The sequence below is a fragment of the Pipistrellus hanaki genome (genome assembly GCF_964339955.1).
Source record: "Pipistrellus hanaki genome assembly, chromosome: 16".
NCBI classification, from domain to species: domain Eukaryota; kingdom Metazoa; phylum Chordata; class Mammalia; order Chiroptera; family Vespertilionidae; genus Pipistrellus; species Pipistrellus hanaki.
In genome coordinates, this window is record NC_140518.1 from 6,255,407 (window position 1) to 6,270,081 (window position 14,675).

The 14,675-nt window shown below is 35.3% G+C and overlaps 1 protein-coding gene across 3 annotated transcripts in view; it reads left to right on the top strand.

The window, feature by feature from the left end:
- The window catches only part of ABCA5 (ATP binding cassette subfamily A member 5), a 55,555-nt gene that overhangs the window by 36,588 nt on the left and 4,292 nt on the right, over positions 1 to 14,675 (top strand). For all 3 annotated transcript variants that reach the window (XM_084863080.1, XM_084863081.1, XM_084863082.1), the window contains 12 exons: positions 2,577 to 2,747; positions 4,772 to 4,885; positions 5,278 to 5,412; positions 6,842 to 6,916; positions 7,761 to 7,852; positions 9,861 to 9,987; positions 11,849 to 11,960; positions 12,060 to 12,151; positions 12,953 to 13,128; positions 13,474 to 13,549; positions 13,664 to 13,758; positions 14,405 to 14,524. In XM_084863080.1, the coding sequence (XP_084719206.1) occupies positions 2,577 to 2,747; positions 4,772 to 4,885; positions 5,278 to 5,412; positions 6,842 to 6,916; positions 7,761 to 7,852; positions 9,861 to 9,987; positions 11,849 to 11,960; positions 12,060 to 12,151; positions 12,953 to 13,128; positions 13,474 to 13,549; positions 13,664 to 13,758; positions 14,405 to 14,524 (1,385 nt within the window). The remainder of the gene's footprint in view (positions 1 to 2,576; positions 2,748 to 4,771; positions 4,886 to 5,277; positions 5,413 to 6,841; positions 6,917 to 7,760; positions 7,853 to 9,860; positions 9,988 to 11,848; positions 11,961 to 12,059; positions 12,152 to 12,952; positions 13,129 to 13,473; positions 13,550 to 13,663; positions 13,759 to 14,404; positions 14,525 to 14,675) is intronic.

Below are 14,675 nucleotides of genomic sequence, written 5' to 3' on the forward strand. Positions count from 1 at the left end.
CCTAATTTACCCTATCCCATAGTAATAGCTATATTACTCAAATTCTTTAAAAGTTGAATCCTTTAATTCTTACAACCTTGTGAGGTAAGTTTTATGTGGCCCACTTTATATGTCAGGAAACGGAGGATGGAGGTGTTCAGACAATGTGTGCAGGTTGACTCATCTGGGTTCAATAGTGGATCTGGGAACTGACTGCGATCCTTATGTTCTTAATTGGTGCACTCCTCTTTAACCTTTAATGGAATGTGTTGATTGTATAAGGCATTTAATTTGGTGGTAAGTGAAAAAAAAAAAAAAAAAAAAAAAAAGCTTGGAAATTACTGCCATTGCCAGGGCCTAGAAAAAATTGCTGTGTGTACAGAGGATCTTTAGTATTCTTCCACCTTCTTTTCTGTTCCTTTCTCTTTTTAATACCCCCATCCAGCAGATGCAGGTGATCTTTACACAGTTTTTGAGCTTTTGACAGTCAGAGCCTTCTACTCTTCACTCTGCTGAGATTGTCTTTTACATACTCCTCTAATCAAAATTCTCATTCTCTTTTGGTCTGTTGTTAATTCAGTTCAGTTTGTTGTCTAAAGTAATTTAAACAATGTGATTAATAATGAGGTTAAGCCTCATCTAAAACTAATACATGAGTCTCAGGAAAAATATACTCAATTTTTCTGTTATACACATTCATTATACTAATTTAGAAAATATAGGAAAGTTTAAAGAAAATAAAAATTATACATAATCTTTACCACTCAAATATAAAACTTACTTCACTATTGCATTTTTCTCTTTTTGTTCCTACTTAAGTGATTTTTAATTTGGATTTTTATTTTGAGGTAATTGTGGGTTTATATTTGTTGTAAAATATAATACAGCGAGATCTACATACTGAGCCCACAACCCATACTTGTCCACTTAACGCCAAGAAAAACATCTTGCAAAACTATTGCACAGTAAAAGCCAGGATATTGACATCAAGAACAGAATAGTCTGTCATCGCAAAGATCCCTTCTGTGGCCCTTTCCAAGCCCACATGCTAACACTACCCCCTCCCTGACCTCTGGAAACCACTAATTTGTTCTCCATTTCTGTGATTTTGATGTTTCCAGAATGACTAAATGGAATCACAGCATATTTTCTTTGGGGATGGTTTTTTCTCACTCAGCATAATTCCCTGGAGGTTCATTCAAATTGCATGCAGTAGTATTTTCTTCTTTTTATTGCTAGGTAGTATTTTATGATGTGGATCTGGATTGTTCCAGTTTTTTTACTATTATGATTTAAACTGCTGTGAACATTTGTGTACAGGTTTATGTGTGAACATGTTTTCATATATCTGTGATAAATGCCCAGGAGTAAAAATGCCCAAGAGTACAGTGCTGTGTAAAGTGATTGAAAGTTTAGTTTTATTAAAAATTGTCAAACTGTTTTCCAGAGTGGATGAATAACAAAAGCATCCAGTTGGATTATCAAAAATAATTTTATTTGCCTTGGTTTATGTTTTTATACATATATTGGAATTTATATTTTGTTATAATTTATTGAACACAAAAGTTGTCCTTTTTAAAAAGATCATTTCTCCTCTCTTTTTTTTAAATTGATTTCAGAGAGGAGGGGAGATGGAGAGATAGAAACATCAACGTTGAGATAGAATCATTTATCAGCTGCCTCCTGCACACTTCCTAGTGGGGACTGAGCCCACAACCCACGCATGTTCTCTGACTGGGAATTGAACCATAATCTCTTGGTTTATAGGTCTATTCTCAGCCACCCAGCCACATTAGCCAGGCTCCTCCTCTTCTTAACTCTATATTACGTGCTTCCCTTACCTCACTCTCTGGCTACTTCTTTCATAGAATACTTTTATTAGGAGTGATGTTTTTATAGATGACAGCATCAACTGAATAAAATTGTTAGGAATTTGGATTTGTAACAGATTTTTAAAATTCAAATTAAGCAATGAGAACATTAGAGAGTTAGAAAACTATCATTTAAGTTACTCTTAGTGCTCATGAAAATGCTATTTACTTGTAGTAGTAATAGCTTGCATTTATGTACAACAAAAGAGCGTATAAAAATCTCTTAAATACATTATCTGTGCAGTTTCATGCTTAAGCTGAAAGCCCTATGTAAACCCGGAGGGTACTTGGCAGTTTGTTAATGTTTTCATGAAAGGTCAGTTTTTTAAAGTGAGAGTCCCTTGTTTAAAACACACCTTTCCACGTATTTCCACAGATTTTCATAAGCAACCATGTTTTGACTACTGAAATATAGAATCACCGTTGTACAGCTATAACCCCACAACCTTTGTTTTATTTTGGTTTTGTGTTTCTTAGCAGCACTGCTGTAACCTGATTCTGAAGGTTTTTATTGACGTATTGTTACATTTCAGAAATAATGATCTAAATTAATATTATAATGGAATTTATATTATTTGTAAGAAGGGCTTTTATTACCTACAGACCTATAATATAAAATTTTATTGTTTTTTTGATGTAAAATTAAGAGTTCTACAACTATTTTATAGAATTTTTTGTTTGTAAAATGTTTAAAATTATAACTAATTTTTTCCTTTCTTTTTTTAGATCAGAGCTTATACTCAACTTAAACTTTCAGGTCTTTTGCCATCTGCATATTGGGTTGGGCAAGCTATTGTTGATATCCCCTTTTTTTTTATTCTTCTTATTTTGATGATTGGAAGTTTATTTGGATTTCATTATGGATTATATTTTTATCCTGTAAAGTTTCTTTCTATGGTAAGTTAACATTAGTTTTATTCATTCTATTTGTAAATAAAACACTGCTTTAAAAAATGAAGTCTTTCCAAACATGATAATCAGCTGGTTGAGTAATTTGGATATTAATTTTTTTATAGACAATAGAACCTGTTTCTATTTAATGATTGTATACTAGAGGCCTGGTGCATGAAATTCGTGCACAGGTAGGGTCCGTAGGCCTGGATAGCAATCAGGGCTGATGGGGGCCTTCTGTCTGACGGCTGGGGCCTTCCTTCATTCTGTGTCGCATTGGGTGGTAAGCACAGGTGATAGTGAGCAATCGAACTCCTGGTCTCCTGGCCAATCTCCTGAGGGGACACTTTGCATATTAGCCATATATATGTATATATAGACTGGAGGCACGGTGCACAAAATTATAGCACAGGTCCCTAGGCCTGGCTAATGATCGAAACATGAGCGCTTGGCTTGGAAGGGCAGGTCCCAGCTGACCTCTGGGCCCTGGATATAACCTAGGCCTTGGGCCCCTGCACACTCTCCTTCACCTGAGTCTTTGGGCCCCCACCCAGCTCCCTCAGCACCTGTGAGCCAAGTGGTGGTTCTGCCCCCCACCGCTACCTCTGGTCACTGTCTGTGGGGCGATTACTGGGGCACCAGGCTACTGCTTTCACCTGCCTTGACCTGGCACTGCCCACTCACCTGCTCCACCATCCTCCTGCAGTCCCTCTCTCGTCAGAGCCCATTGGAGCTGGCAGCCCTTCCACTGCCACCTGTTGCCAGCACCACATCGCCAATGCCCACCATGTTCCATGCTGCCCCCTGGTGGTCAGCACATATCATAGCAAGTGGTCAAACTGGTCGAGGGGACAATTTGCATATTAGGCTTTTATTATATAGGATGATACCTGTGATTAATGCAATTTCTATTGCTATAAACAAGTTTTTGGTTTTTTAAAAAATATATTTTATTAATTTTTCTTACAGAGAGGAAGGGAGAGAGATAGAGAGGTAGAAATGTCAATGAGAGAGAAACATCGACCAGCTGCCTCTTGCACACCCCCTACCGGGGATGTGCCCGCAACCAGTGTACATGCCCTTGACCGGAATCGAACCTGGGACCTTTCAGTCCGCAGACCAACGCTCTACCGCTGAGCCAAACCAGTTTCGGCGCTATAAATAAGTTTTAAAAGCAATGACTTACTACCATTATAAAATAATTCCTTGAAATTGAAGCAGTCTTTTATGTAGACTACCTACTTTTGTGTAATTAAAAATATTTAAACAGTCCTTCCTTAAAATGTCTTCTTGTTTCTATGACGGAAATAATTTCACAAGGAAGCTCTTTTATTTCATAATTTAAAACATGGTTTAAAATCCTAAGTAAAAGTATGATTTGTATTCTTGTTCACATGTAAATGACTTACTAAGCCCCTTTATATGAATGATTTATACGAGAGAAAAAAACAGGTGAGGTCAGGGTTGCTGAAAGTAAACTCTTTTGCTAGAGATCATACTGATTTTTCTTAATTTCTGCCTTATAAATTAATGTTTTCCTTAAAAGTTAAAAAATGCATTAAGTTCTGTATATTAAATGGTAGCTAATGGTTGATTGAGAAAAGGTTGCAACTTAATTTATGCCTTATAAAGTAATGTTTTCCTTAAAAATGTATAAAATGTACTAAGTGCTATAAATTAAAATGATAGCTATATATTAAAACAGTTCACTGAGGAAAGATTTAACCAACTAACTTGTGGTGTTTTGTTTTTTTAAAAAAAATAAAGAGCATTTTACTTGGCAAAGAAAACTGTTTAGTTTAATTATTCAGGATTGTGTTGATTAGTTAAAAGCCTGAGTTTTATTATTTAGGAGCAATGTGCATGGTAACTCCTCAAGTAACCATACTTTTAGTTTGTGGAGTGATTTGTTGAGTAAGCAAACTTGAAGAATAATTATTCTGTAATATTTTAATATTACTGGTAATTTATATTTATGTATTTCTAGTTATTCATATTTTTACATAAAATTTCATATTTTTGTTTTACAGGTTTTTTGTCTTATTGGTTATGTTCCGTCAGTTATTCTGTTTACCTATATTGCTTCTTTCACTTTTAAGAAAATTTTAAATACAAAAGAAGTTTGGTCCTTTATATATTCTGTGGTAAGTTACACTTTATATTATTTCATTTCAACTTTACATAGCAGCTTATTTGAAACTCATGTTTATACCAGAAAAAAAGAGAGCTATGAGCTCTTTCAGGATTAAACTGTTAATGTGTCTATTTTAAGTACAGGGTTAGGTATGTAGCTGGCAGCATCTTACCGACTGTACGTTTGTCTTCTGCATCATCCACTCCTTGAAGGGATGGGTGATACTGAAGGCATTTAACAACTGCATGGCAAGGAAGCCAGCTAAAAGCAGCTGGTACCAGTGTACTGGTGCTTTTAGCTAAGTATCATCTGTGGTCCCATGTTTTACTAGAAGATTGAAAATATATTTAATGTTGAGTATGAAATTTCTAAACACATTGTACTTTCTTTTTTTTTCTTTAGACAATGTTGACTTGCATTGCAATCACCGAAATCAGTTACTTTATTGGACATACAGTTACAGCTATTCTCTATTACACCTTTTGCATAGTCATTCCAGTCTATCCACTTCTAGGTGGTCTGATTTGTTTCATAAAGGTAGGTCTGTTAGGTGTCTTAATGTTTAAAAAGTATAAATAGTACCTAATCTTTAAGGTTTTAGTTCTTGTACTGAAAATAATAAAACAAAAACACTTCATGTTAGCTGCTACTACTTGATTTAAATGTTATTAATGAAGCAATTTAGAATCACTATGGCATCTTTTTAAGCGTGTTTTTTAAACTTAAAGTTTCAAAGGAGAATGGCTATGTTCATTACATGTTCTGTGATGGTCCAAATGGCATATGTACGTAAATTGATCTGACTTGAGTTAGTATTTGGGGAGTTTTTCCAAGGATTTAATAATGTATTGTCCTGTAAAGGGATGAGAAAATAAAGTGTAGAGATTTTTTTCAAAGAAAAAGAAAATCACAGGTTAGTTTTATTAAGCCTGGATAATTGGGGAGAAAAATCCATGTGAATAAAAAAATTTGATGAATTATTGATGTAGGATGAGTGCTGATTAATTCTACTCACTAATCTCTTTTACCTCCTCCCTTTTTGTTTCAGTTTAATGGTTTATATTATCTCCCCCACATTTTGGGATAGAGAAAATTTAATCGAAGTACAAATCATAGCTATTAATACAGAATACATGTTTGCTGAACAAAATACTCCTCCCCCCACTTTAATCCAAATGTTTCTACACATTGCAGCTAAAATAAAACTATTACAGCCCCTGTGAAACCAAATGTGTGGGGTTTTTCCTCACATAAAGCAATACTTAACTACCTGCAGTTAGCGCAGACCCCACAGTTGAAGACTTCAACCCTTAAGACTGTCCCCCTTGCCCACTTCAGATGCCAGTTACAAGTTGTGGGTCCCCTGTTACTAATCCTTCTATCTGAGTTGGCTACAAACCTCATGGTTTTATGACCCTTTCTCAGGTTCAATCATTTGCTGTTATGGCTTACAGAACTCAGGCAAACACTATTTCCTAGCACCAGTTCAGTATAACAGATAAACAAAGGAACAGCTAGGTCAAGAAGTACAGAGGGCGAGGTCCAGAAGGGTGCCACGGTGCAGGAGCTCTGTCCCTGTGGAGTCTGGAGTGTGCCTCTCCTTAGGACTCGGATGCACCCATCAACCCAAAAGCTCTTCCAACCCCGTGTTTAGGGTTTTTATGATAGGTCCATTACTGATGGCATATGACTTCATCTCCAAACTCCTTGCCCCTCTCGCTGTCTCGCTGGGCAGATGGGACAGAAAGTTCCATCCTTCTAATCACTTGATGGGTCATCCTCCAACCCTCACCTGGCCTCATTGGGAAGCGGCTTATTTTAAATAACAAAAAATACTCTTGTCCCCTCTGACACTCAGAAAATTCTGAGGGTTTTAGAAGCTGTGTGCTAGGAACCAGGGTCAACGATCAAATGTCATGTCCCAACATCACAGCAGCATATACATTTTCAATAATTTCTGTCTTAGATTTCTTGGAAGAATATTCGAAAAAATGAGGAAACCTATGATCCATGGGATAGGCTTTTGGTGGCTGTTTTATCGGTAAGAAATGACAAAAATGTTTCTTTGTTAGTGTGTTACTTTAAGAATGTGAGAGGGCAGGTGTGTCAATTGTGGGGGAAGGGGACATCTGTAATATTTTCAACAATAAACATTTTTTTTAAGTTGGGGGGTGGGGGGGAGAAAAGAATCATTGGGTTATACCATGGCCAAGTGGCCCAGTTGGATGAGGTGTGGTCCCATACACCAAAAGGCTTCGGATTCTATTACCAGTCAGGGCACATACCTAAGGTTGTGTGTTTGATCTCCAGTTGGGTGTGAGGGAGAGGAAACTGATCCCTATCTCTTTCTCTCTTCCTTTCTTCCTCTCCCCCCCCTCTTTATAATAAAAAATATCCTTGGTTAAGGATTTAAAAAAAAGAATGAATAGTTTGGTTGTATGATTTTAACTCTTCTTAGTTTATATCCTCTTGCATAAAAAGTCAAGTGTGTTAATAACTAGCTAATGTGAATTTTGAAAAAAAAAAACTACCTTTTATTCACTGAATATATCTATTTTAATATCCTTGGCTTTTTCATGTTAATTCTATTTAATTATGATTCTGGCTTCCATAGAGTTAAAAAGAAAGCTTCCTTTTTTCTTTGTATTTTATGAAGCTGACAACCAATAAACTTATTGAGATAGAAACAAAATATATATAGAGAGAAAAATATGTGAAGGGTTTTCTAACTAAAAATCTTCCTTGGCTTATAATCAGATCTTTTTTTTAACTGATATGACTTGGAAAAAAAAATGTGGTTAACTTTTTTGGTTTTGATAAGGAAACTTATGTATGTGGTCTTTATTCTGTTGATAGTCATGAACTGTTCTGTGTTCTTCTTTTAGCCTTACCTGCAGTGTGTACTATGGATTTTCCTCTTACAGCACTATGAGAAAAAATATGGAGGAAGATCAATAAGAAAGGATCCCTTTTTCAGGTCAGTTCAATTTTTTTTAAGTTTTAATGTTTTTCAGCATATATTTACAGAGTTGTGCAACTATACCATATATTATCTTAGATAATCTTTATCACTCCAAAAGAACCCATTAGTAGTTACTTATTAATTTTTAGGGGGGGGGAGGGAAAGAGAGAGAGAGAAACATTGATCTGAGAGTGTAACACCGATCAGCTGCCTCCTGCTACTTTTGTGGTGTTTCTGTGGGTTCGAACATCAGCCCTCTACATAAACTCAAGGAAATCTCATTTACACCCAGACTGTAAATTGTTTTAAACGAAGGCCCCGTTTTCCTTTTGTTTTCTAATTTTTATTTTTCCCAGGCATGTGCCCTTGCCTGGGAATCTAATGAGCAACCTGGTGCAATGGGATGATGTCCAACCAACTCAGCCATACTGGCCAGGGCCTAATCTACCTTCTGTCTCCAAATAATAGACTTGCCAATTTTGAACATTCATATAAATGCAATTATACAATACATAGTTGTTGTTTTTTTGTCTGTTTCCCTTTTCTTAGCATAATGTTTTGAAGGTGCATCCATGTTATAGCATATAGCTATACTTCATTCCTTTTTTATGTAAATAATGATACATTTTAGATTATACCACGCTTTCTCCGTTTTATCAGTTGATGGGCATTTCAGTTGTTTGCACTTCTTGGCTATCACGAATAATGCTGCTATGAACATTTGTGTACAAGTATTTGTATGGGCATAATCATTTCTCTTGGGTGGATGCCTAGGAAAGGAATTGATGGGTCACGTTGTTAATGTATGTTTAACCTTTTGAAGAACTTACAGCTGTTGTTTTCTAAAGTGGTTGCACCATCTTACATCGGTCTCCCTTTCTCTGTGGGGAATACACACCAAGACCCCCCCAGCGGAGGCCTGAAATTGTGGATAGTGCCAAGCCCAATGTGTGTGCTATGCTTTTTTCCTATACATACGTCCCTTTTCACTAAAGGAAGCACTTTCGGACTTCTCTTTGGCCTGTCTGAATTGCCAGCTTTGCTACCCTTGTGCTTTGGGGCCCATTATTAAGTAAAATGAGATTTAGTTGAACATAAGCACTGTGACACTGAAATAGTCAATTTGAGCAAAGGAATGACTCACATCTCCATGGAGACAGATTGGGATGGTGTGAGATTTCATCATGCTCCTCAGGACAGCATGAAATTTAAAACTTATGCATATTTATATCTGGAATTTTCCATTTGATGTTTTTGGACTGTGGTTGACCATCGGTGAACAAAACTGCAGAAAGTAAAAGTGCCTGAAAGGGAGACACTGTACATTCCCATCAGGGATGCAGGAGGGCTCTGTTTCTTCTACATTCTTGCCATATTTGTTACTGTTTATCTTTTCCATTTTAGCCATTCTAGTGGGTCTGAAGTGGTGCTCCTTATGGTTTTCATTTACATTTCCCTGATGAGTCATGTGTTTCTTCCCTCTCTTGGTACTCCTTTCTGTAAAATAAGTAATATCTTCCTCTTCATCTTGCCAAGGAGGCTCATGTTATTTCATCTGCCGCCTTAAATGTGATTGACTTCTTTCTCAGCCTTTTCTGTTTTTCCATTGTTTTCAATATGTCGAATCCTATTTTCCTTTTTTACCTTACTACTAACTACTAAAAGTCAAATTTTCTCTGGAAGCATTTTTCCTCTGCCTGCCTACCTTTGTGGTATTTCTGTGGGTTTGGATGTCAGGGTAATCTTATTTATACCCAGACTGTAAATCGTTTGAGTGAAGTGTTCTTTGTTGCTGTTTTTATCTTTGTGTGAAGTAGTGCCTGATAATAAATAGTTTTGATAAAGTGAATGAATTTAGATACTATCACCTAAATATCAGTGAATGAAAAAACAGCTCTTTAGTTCCCATCTTTTAGAGAGAACCACAGATCTCATATTAGTATATTTTTTCATTTTTTTTTCTACATAGTGCCTGAATTTTTTACTATTTTAATTATTTAAAATATTACCTTGATATATTTAGGACCCTTTCAACAAAGCCCAAAAATAGGAAGTTTCCAGAACCACCAAACAATGAGGATGAAGATGAAGATGTCAAAGCTGAAAGACTGAAGGTCAGAGAGTTGATGAGTTGCCAGTGTTGTGAAGAGGTAATTTAGTCTTTATTGTTAAGTCATCTTAAATGTGCATTGATCAGTTCCCCATGCATAGGAAAGTAATCTGAAAAATATTTTCTTTTTTTTTTCTTTTTTTAAATATATTTTATTGATTTTGTACAGTGAAGAAGGGAGAGAGATAGAGAGTTAGAAACATCGATGAGAGAGTCATCAATCAGCTGCCTCTTGCACACCCCCTACTGGGGATATGCCCGCAACCAAGGTACATGCCCTTGACCGGAATCGAACCCGGGACCTTTCAGTCCCCAAGCCGACGCTCTATCCATTGAGCCAAACCGGTTTCGGCCTGAAAAATATTTTCTTTCTATATGAATCAATCTGAAAAAGAAGTCTATGAAAAAAATAGTTTTGTCCACTTACTTTTTTTGAACAGTTTTAAGGTATATTAAAAAAAAAAAAGATTCAGGTTATTGTTACAGAATGATACTTTCTTAAAGTAAATGAACTCATATATCTCGAGAATATACTGAAAGGATATATATGAAACTGGTGAGGGCAGATTGGGTGCTGAAATACGGAGATGGCATATTTTTGTTAATTTCCAATTTAAAACATTTTGAAATATATAAAAGTAATACAAAAAAATCAAATGGTAAAATACTCACAAAAGTCAAAAAGTAAAAGCTCTGAGAAATTCTACAGTAAGAAAACTTTCAACCTTCCCTTGATTCAACATTTCCTAAGCCTATATGATTATAGGAAACAGATTCCCATCTTCTTTTCCAATGAAAGCTGTTCTCTTCTAAGAGAGACTAGCATTGCAGACACATGTTTTTTTTTAAATTTTATAATCACTATTTGGTTAATTGAGCCAACTAAAAACAATAAGAATACTACTTGTGTCATTTGAAATACTACTTTTTTAATTTATATAGATAATCAGAGTAACTTCAAATATAATTGCAATTCCACTGGCAGTACAAAAGTTGCATCTCCTAAAAATCCTGACTTAGCATTTTCCAAGATATTCTTAATGCAGTCATCATCCCATTGCTTATTTGTCAGATTCTTCACTAGGTGTTTCAATCTAAATGAAAGTAACCATCTTTTAATGAGTGGTTAAGATCTTGAGCAAGTCATGTTAGCCAGCATTTCCTAACTTTTGTTCTGTATCCACACGTGATTCATTAGCATAGCCTCTATGACCAAGCAAGTATGGGAAATGCTATATATTATATACATTTTTAGAAGATTTATAATGTTTATAAATATATCATGAGTTTGAGAAGTCTTCTGATTGTGCATGGCCCCAAAGTTGTAACTAGTTCTGTAATTTGGGAAAGGTGTTGGATCTAACGGCCTGTAGTTTGCAGGAGGACAATTAAATTCTGCAGTTGGAATTCTATTACCTGGGCCATTATTACTACTTTTGAATGGTTTGTGAACTGGGTTGGGAAGCATAGATTGAGTCAAAGCTTTATTAATAACAGTGTGTTGGGCCTTCTTTATACTGCTCTCTGTGGGCCCCCAGATCTGATCATCAAGACTCAGTTGCACTGGGAACATCTGGTTGATTGAAGCTTGGTGAAACAATATTGACCTAAGTGCTGTATCCCTCATGGCTCCAAGAAATTTTCCCAGGCTCTTGGGCTTTCTCTTTCGCTGCTGGGGGAACGCAGCCATCCCATGTCTGCTTTGGCCATTTGCATTGTGCCATTATGCGCTTAGTTTAGAATGTCATAATTTCATTGACAAATGGATATTTCTTTATATGATACCCTTTATTTTCAAATATAGTTCTTACGATATGGACATGAGGTGTGTGCAGACTATGTAATGTCAGGATAGGTTTCTGAGTTATAACTCCCTTTTAAACTCTTGTTTCCTTTGTTAGAAACCAGCCATTATGGTCAGCAATTTGCATAAAGAATATGATGACAAGAAAGATTTTCTTACAAGAGTCAAGAAAGTGGCAACTAAACACATCTCTTTCTGTGTGAAAAAAGGCTAGTATTTATTTAATTATTTTTTTCCTAAGTAACATTTTCAAAAGAGTAGTTTTCATTTTAAATTTGATTTGATAATTTTTCTTTTAATTCCTTTAGGAGAGATCTTAGGACTGTTGGGCCCAAATGGTGCAGGCAAAAGCACAGTTATTAATATTCTGGTTGGTGATATTGAACCAACTTCAGGCCAGGTATGATATACTGGGGTGTGGTATATGTTGACTATGATTTGTATATTTCATTAAAATAAAATTTTTAATGGCAAGTTATTATTTTACTGCTTAAATATTATGTTTTTTAATCTTAAAGTTCTAGTATAAAATTGTGATCTTTTTGGTTACCTAAGAAAATAATGTACATAGTAAAATTTTTATGACATACCTGCAGGCACAGGTACATATATGTATTATTTCTGATTAGCACACCAACTTAATGGATAACAATAGTATTTCCTTAAGGAGAGGGGAGCTAGTTCTGATGCTGCCATCAATTAGTCTTTGAGTATAAGCATATCATTCAACACTTTGTGGAAACTTCACAAAACTGCTCTGATCCTATCTTCTCTCCCCTTGTTTACTTCACACCAGCCATGCTTTTCTGGAAAATGCCTGACCCTTTTCTTTATTTTATATATATATATCAATATATATATATATATATATATATATATATATATATATATATATATATATATCAATATATATATATATATTTGCCATAGTTGTTTTTTGTTAGTTATATCTCAGTGACCAAAATTGCTTACCTCGCTGGCTCAAATATCCCCTTCCATTGAGGCCCCCAATCTTTCTAGTTAAAATCAGGGCTGACCATGTCACTGAACTCTGATTTCGCTATTCATGCCCTTTCTTCATTGAAAGGAGTAAAAAGTCTTACCCCCCTCTAGGAAGGAATTTGAGTTAATTCACTTGGCATTCCTTTTATCATGTAAATTAGGCAAAAATAGTGATTTCAATGGGTTTGTATTTCTGTAGGTGTTTTTAGGAGATTACTCTTCAGATCCAGCCGAGGAGGATGATTCTGTTAAGTGTATGGGATACTGTCCTCAGATAAACCCACTGTGGCCAGATATTACACTGCAAGAACATTTTGAAATTTATGGAGCTGTGAAAGGAATGAGTCCGAGTGACATAAAGGAAGTCACAAATCGGTAAAATTTAGAATCTTTTTGTTAACCTGGAGAAAAGTTTACATTTCACATTTTAAAAGTTTTATAACAGGCATTGCCATAGATTATAATTTTCATAGGAAATGGTCATGACTTTTTCATATATTCCTTACCAAATTATGTAGCTATGGGAACGAAAAGGCAATTTTTCTATATCTAATGACAGAATGAATTGCCTATAATTATTATGAAATTTAATTTAAGTGAATCTTTTAATTGAGATATTAATTTGTTTTAAATTATATAAATTGGAGGTCTAATTTTAGGAAGCTGAGCTTTCTAGAAAAAATGTCAGTGATCACAGGCAGTACATTACCTGTTTTGCAGAATAACAAATGCCCTTGATTTGAAAGAACATCTTCAGAAAACTATAAAGAAACTACCTGCAGGAATCAAGCGAAAGGTACTTTTATCAAACAACAAATATGTGTGTGTTTTATTGATAGTTTAGCGCCTGATGCTGTGTGGTAAATTTCTTGCTTTGAAACCCTCTCTCCCCCATTTTCTTTCCCTCTAGTTGTGTTTTGCTCTAAGTATGCTGGGGAACCCTCAAATTACTTTGCTAGATGAACCATCCACAGGTATGGATCCTAAGGCCAAACAGCATATGTGGTGAGTATAACTGTAAAGCCACTCAAGACACATTATACTGTACTCTACATTGGAATAAAAGATTATTATAACTAATGGTATTCTACATTGGAATAAAAGATTATTTTATTATAACTAATGGTTTTATTTTTTTATGTTTTTATTGATTTTTAGAGTGAGTAAGCGAGAAGGATAGAAAGATAGATATATCAGTGAGAGAAAAACATCACTGATTGGCTGCCTCCTACCCAGCAGTCATCACAGTGCTATCTGTGTCTATAAGTTCTTTCTCTCCCTTTTTTCTTTTTTGCTCAATCCCTCTACCCCAGCCCCCATGCAGCACCCCCGCCACAGCTGTCAGCCTATTGTAGAGTCTCTATTTTGTTCATTAGTTCATTCTGTTCATTAGAGTACACATATGAATGAGATCATAATTCATTTCTTAAAGCATAGAAACATTTGAAATCATGAAATTTCTATTTGACAAGCTTTTAAAAATAAGGGAAAATAAGTTAGAATAAAAAAATCATAGTTGGGCAAAATATAATTACAGCAATTGAAATTTGTCATTTTAATTACTCTACTCAAATAATTGGATTTTTTTAAAACATGGGGTTTTCATTAACATTCAGATACTTTCCTCCTTTTTTTATTTTCTGTTTTGTAGGCGAGCAATTCGAACTGCATTTAAAAACAAGAAGCGGGCTGCTATTCTGACCACTCATTATATGGAGGAGGCAGAGGCTGTCTGTGACCGCGTGGCTATCATGATAGCTGGGCAGTTAAGGTACATATCCAAGCAGCCATTTGGAGGACACGGGGTGGATTTTAAATGTCATCATGTAAAAATGCATATTCACTTAAATGTTTTCCTTGTTTGATTTTTTTTAATCAGTTGGCTTTGTATAGAATTACTGGGAAATATGTCATTTCCTCAC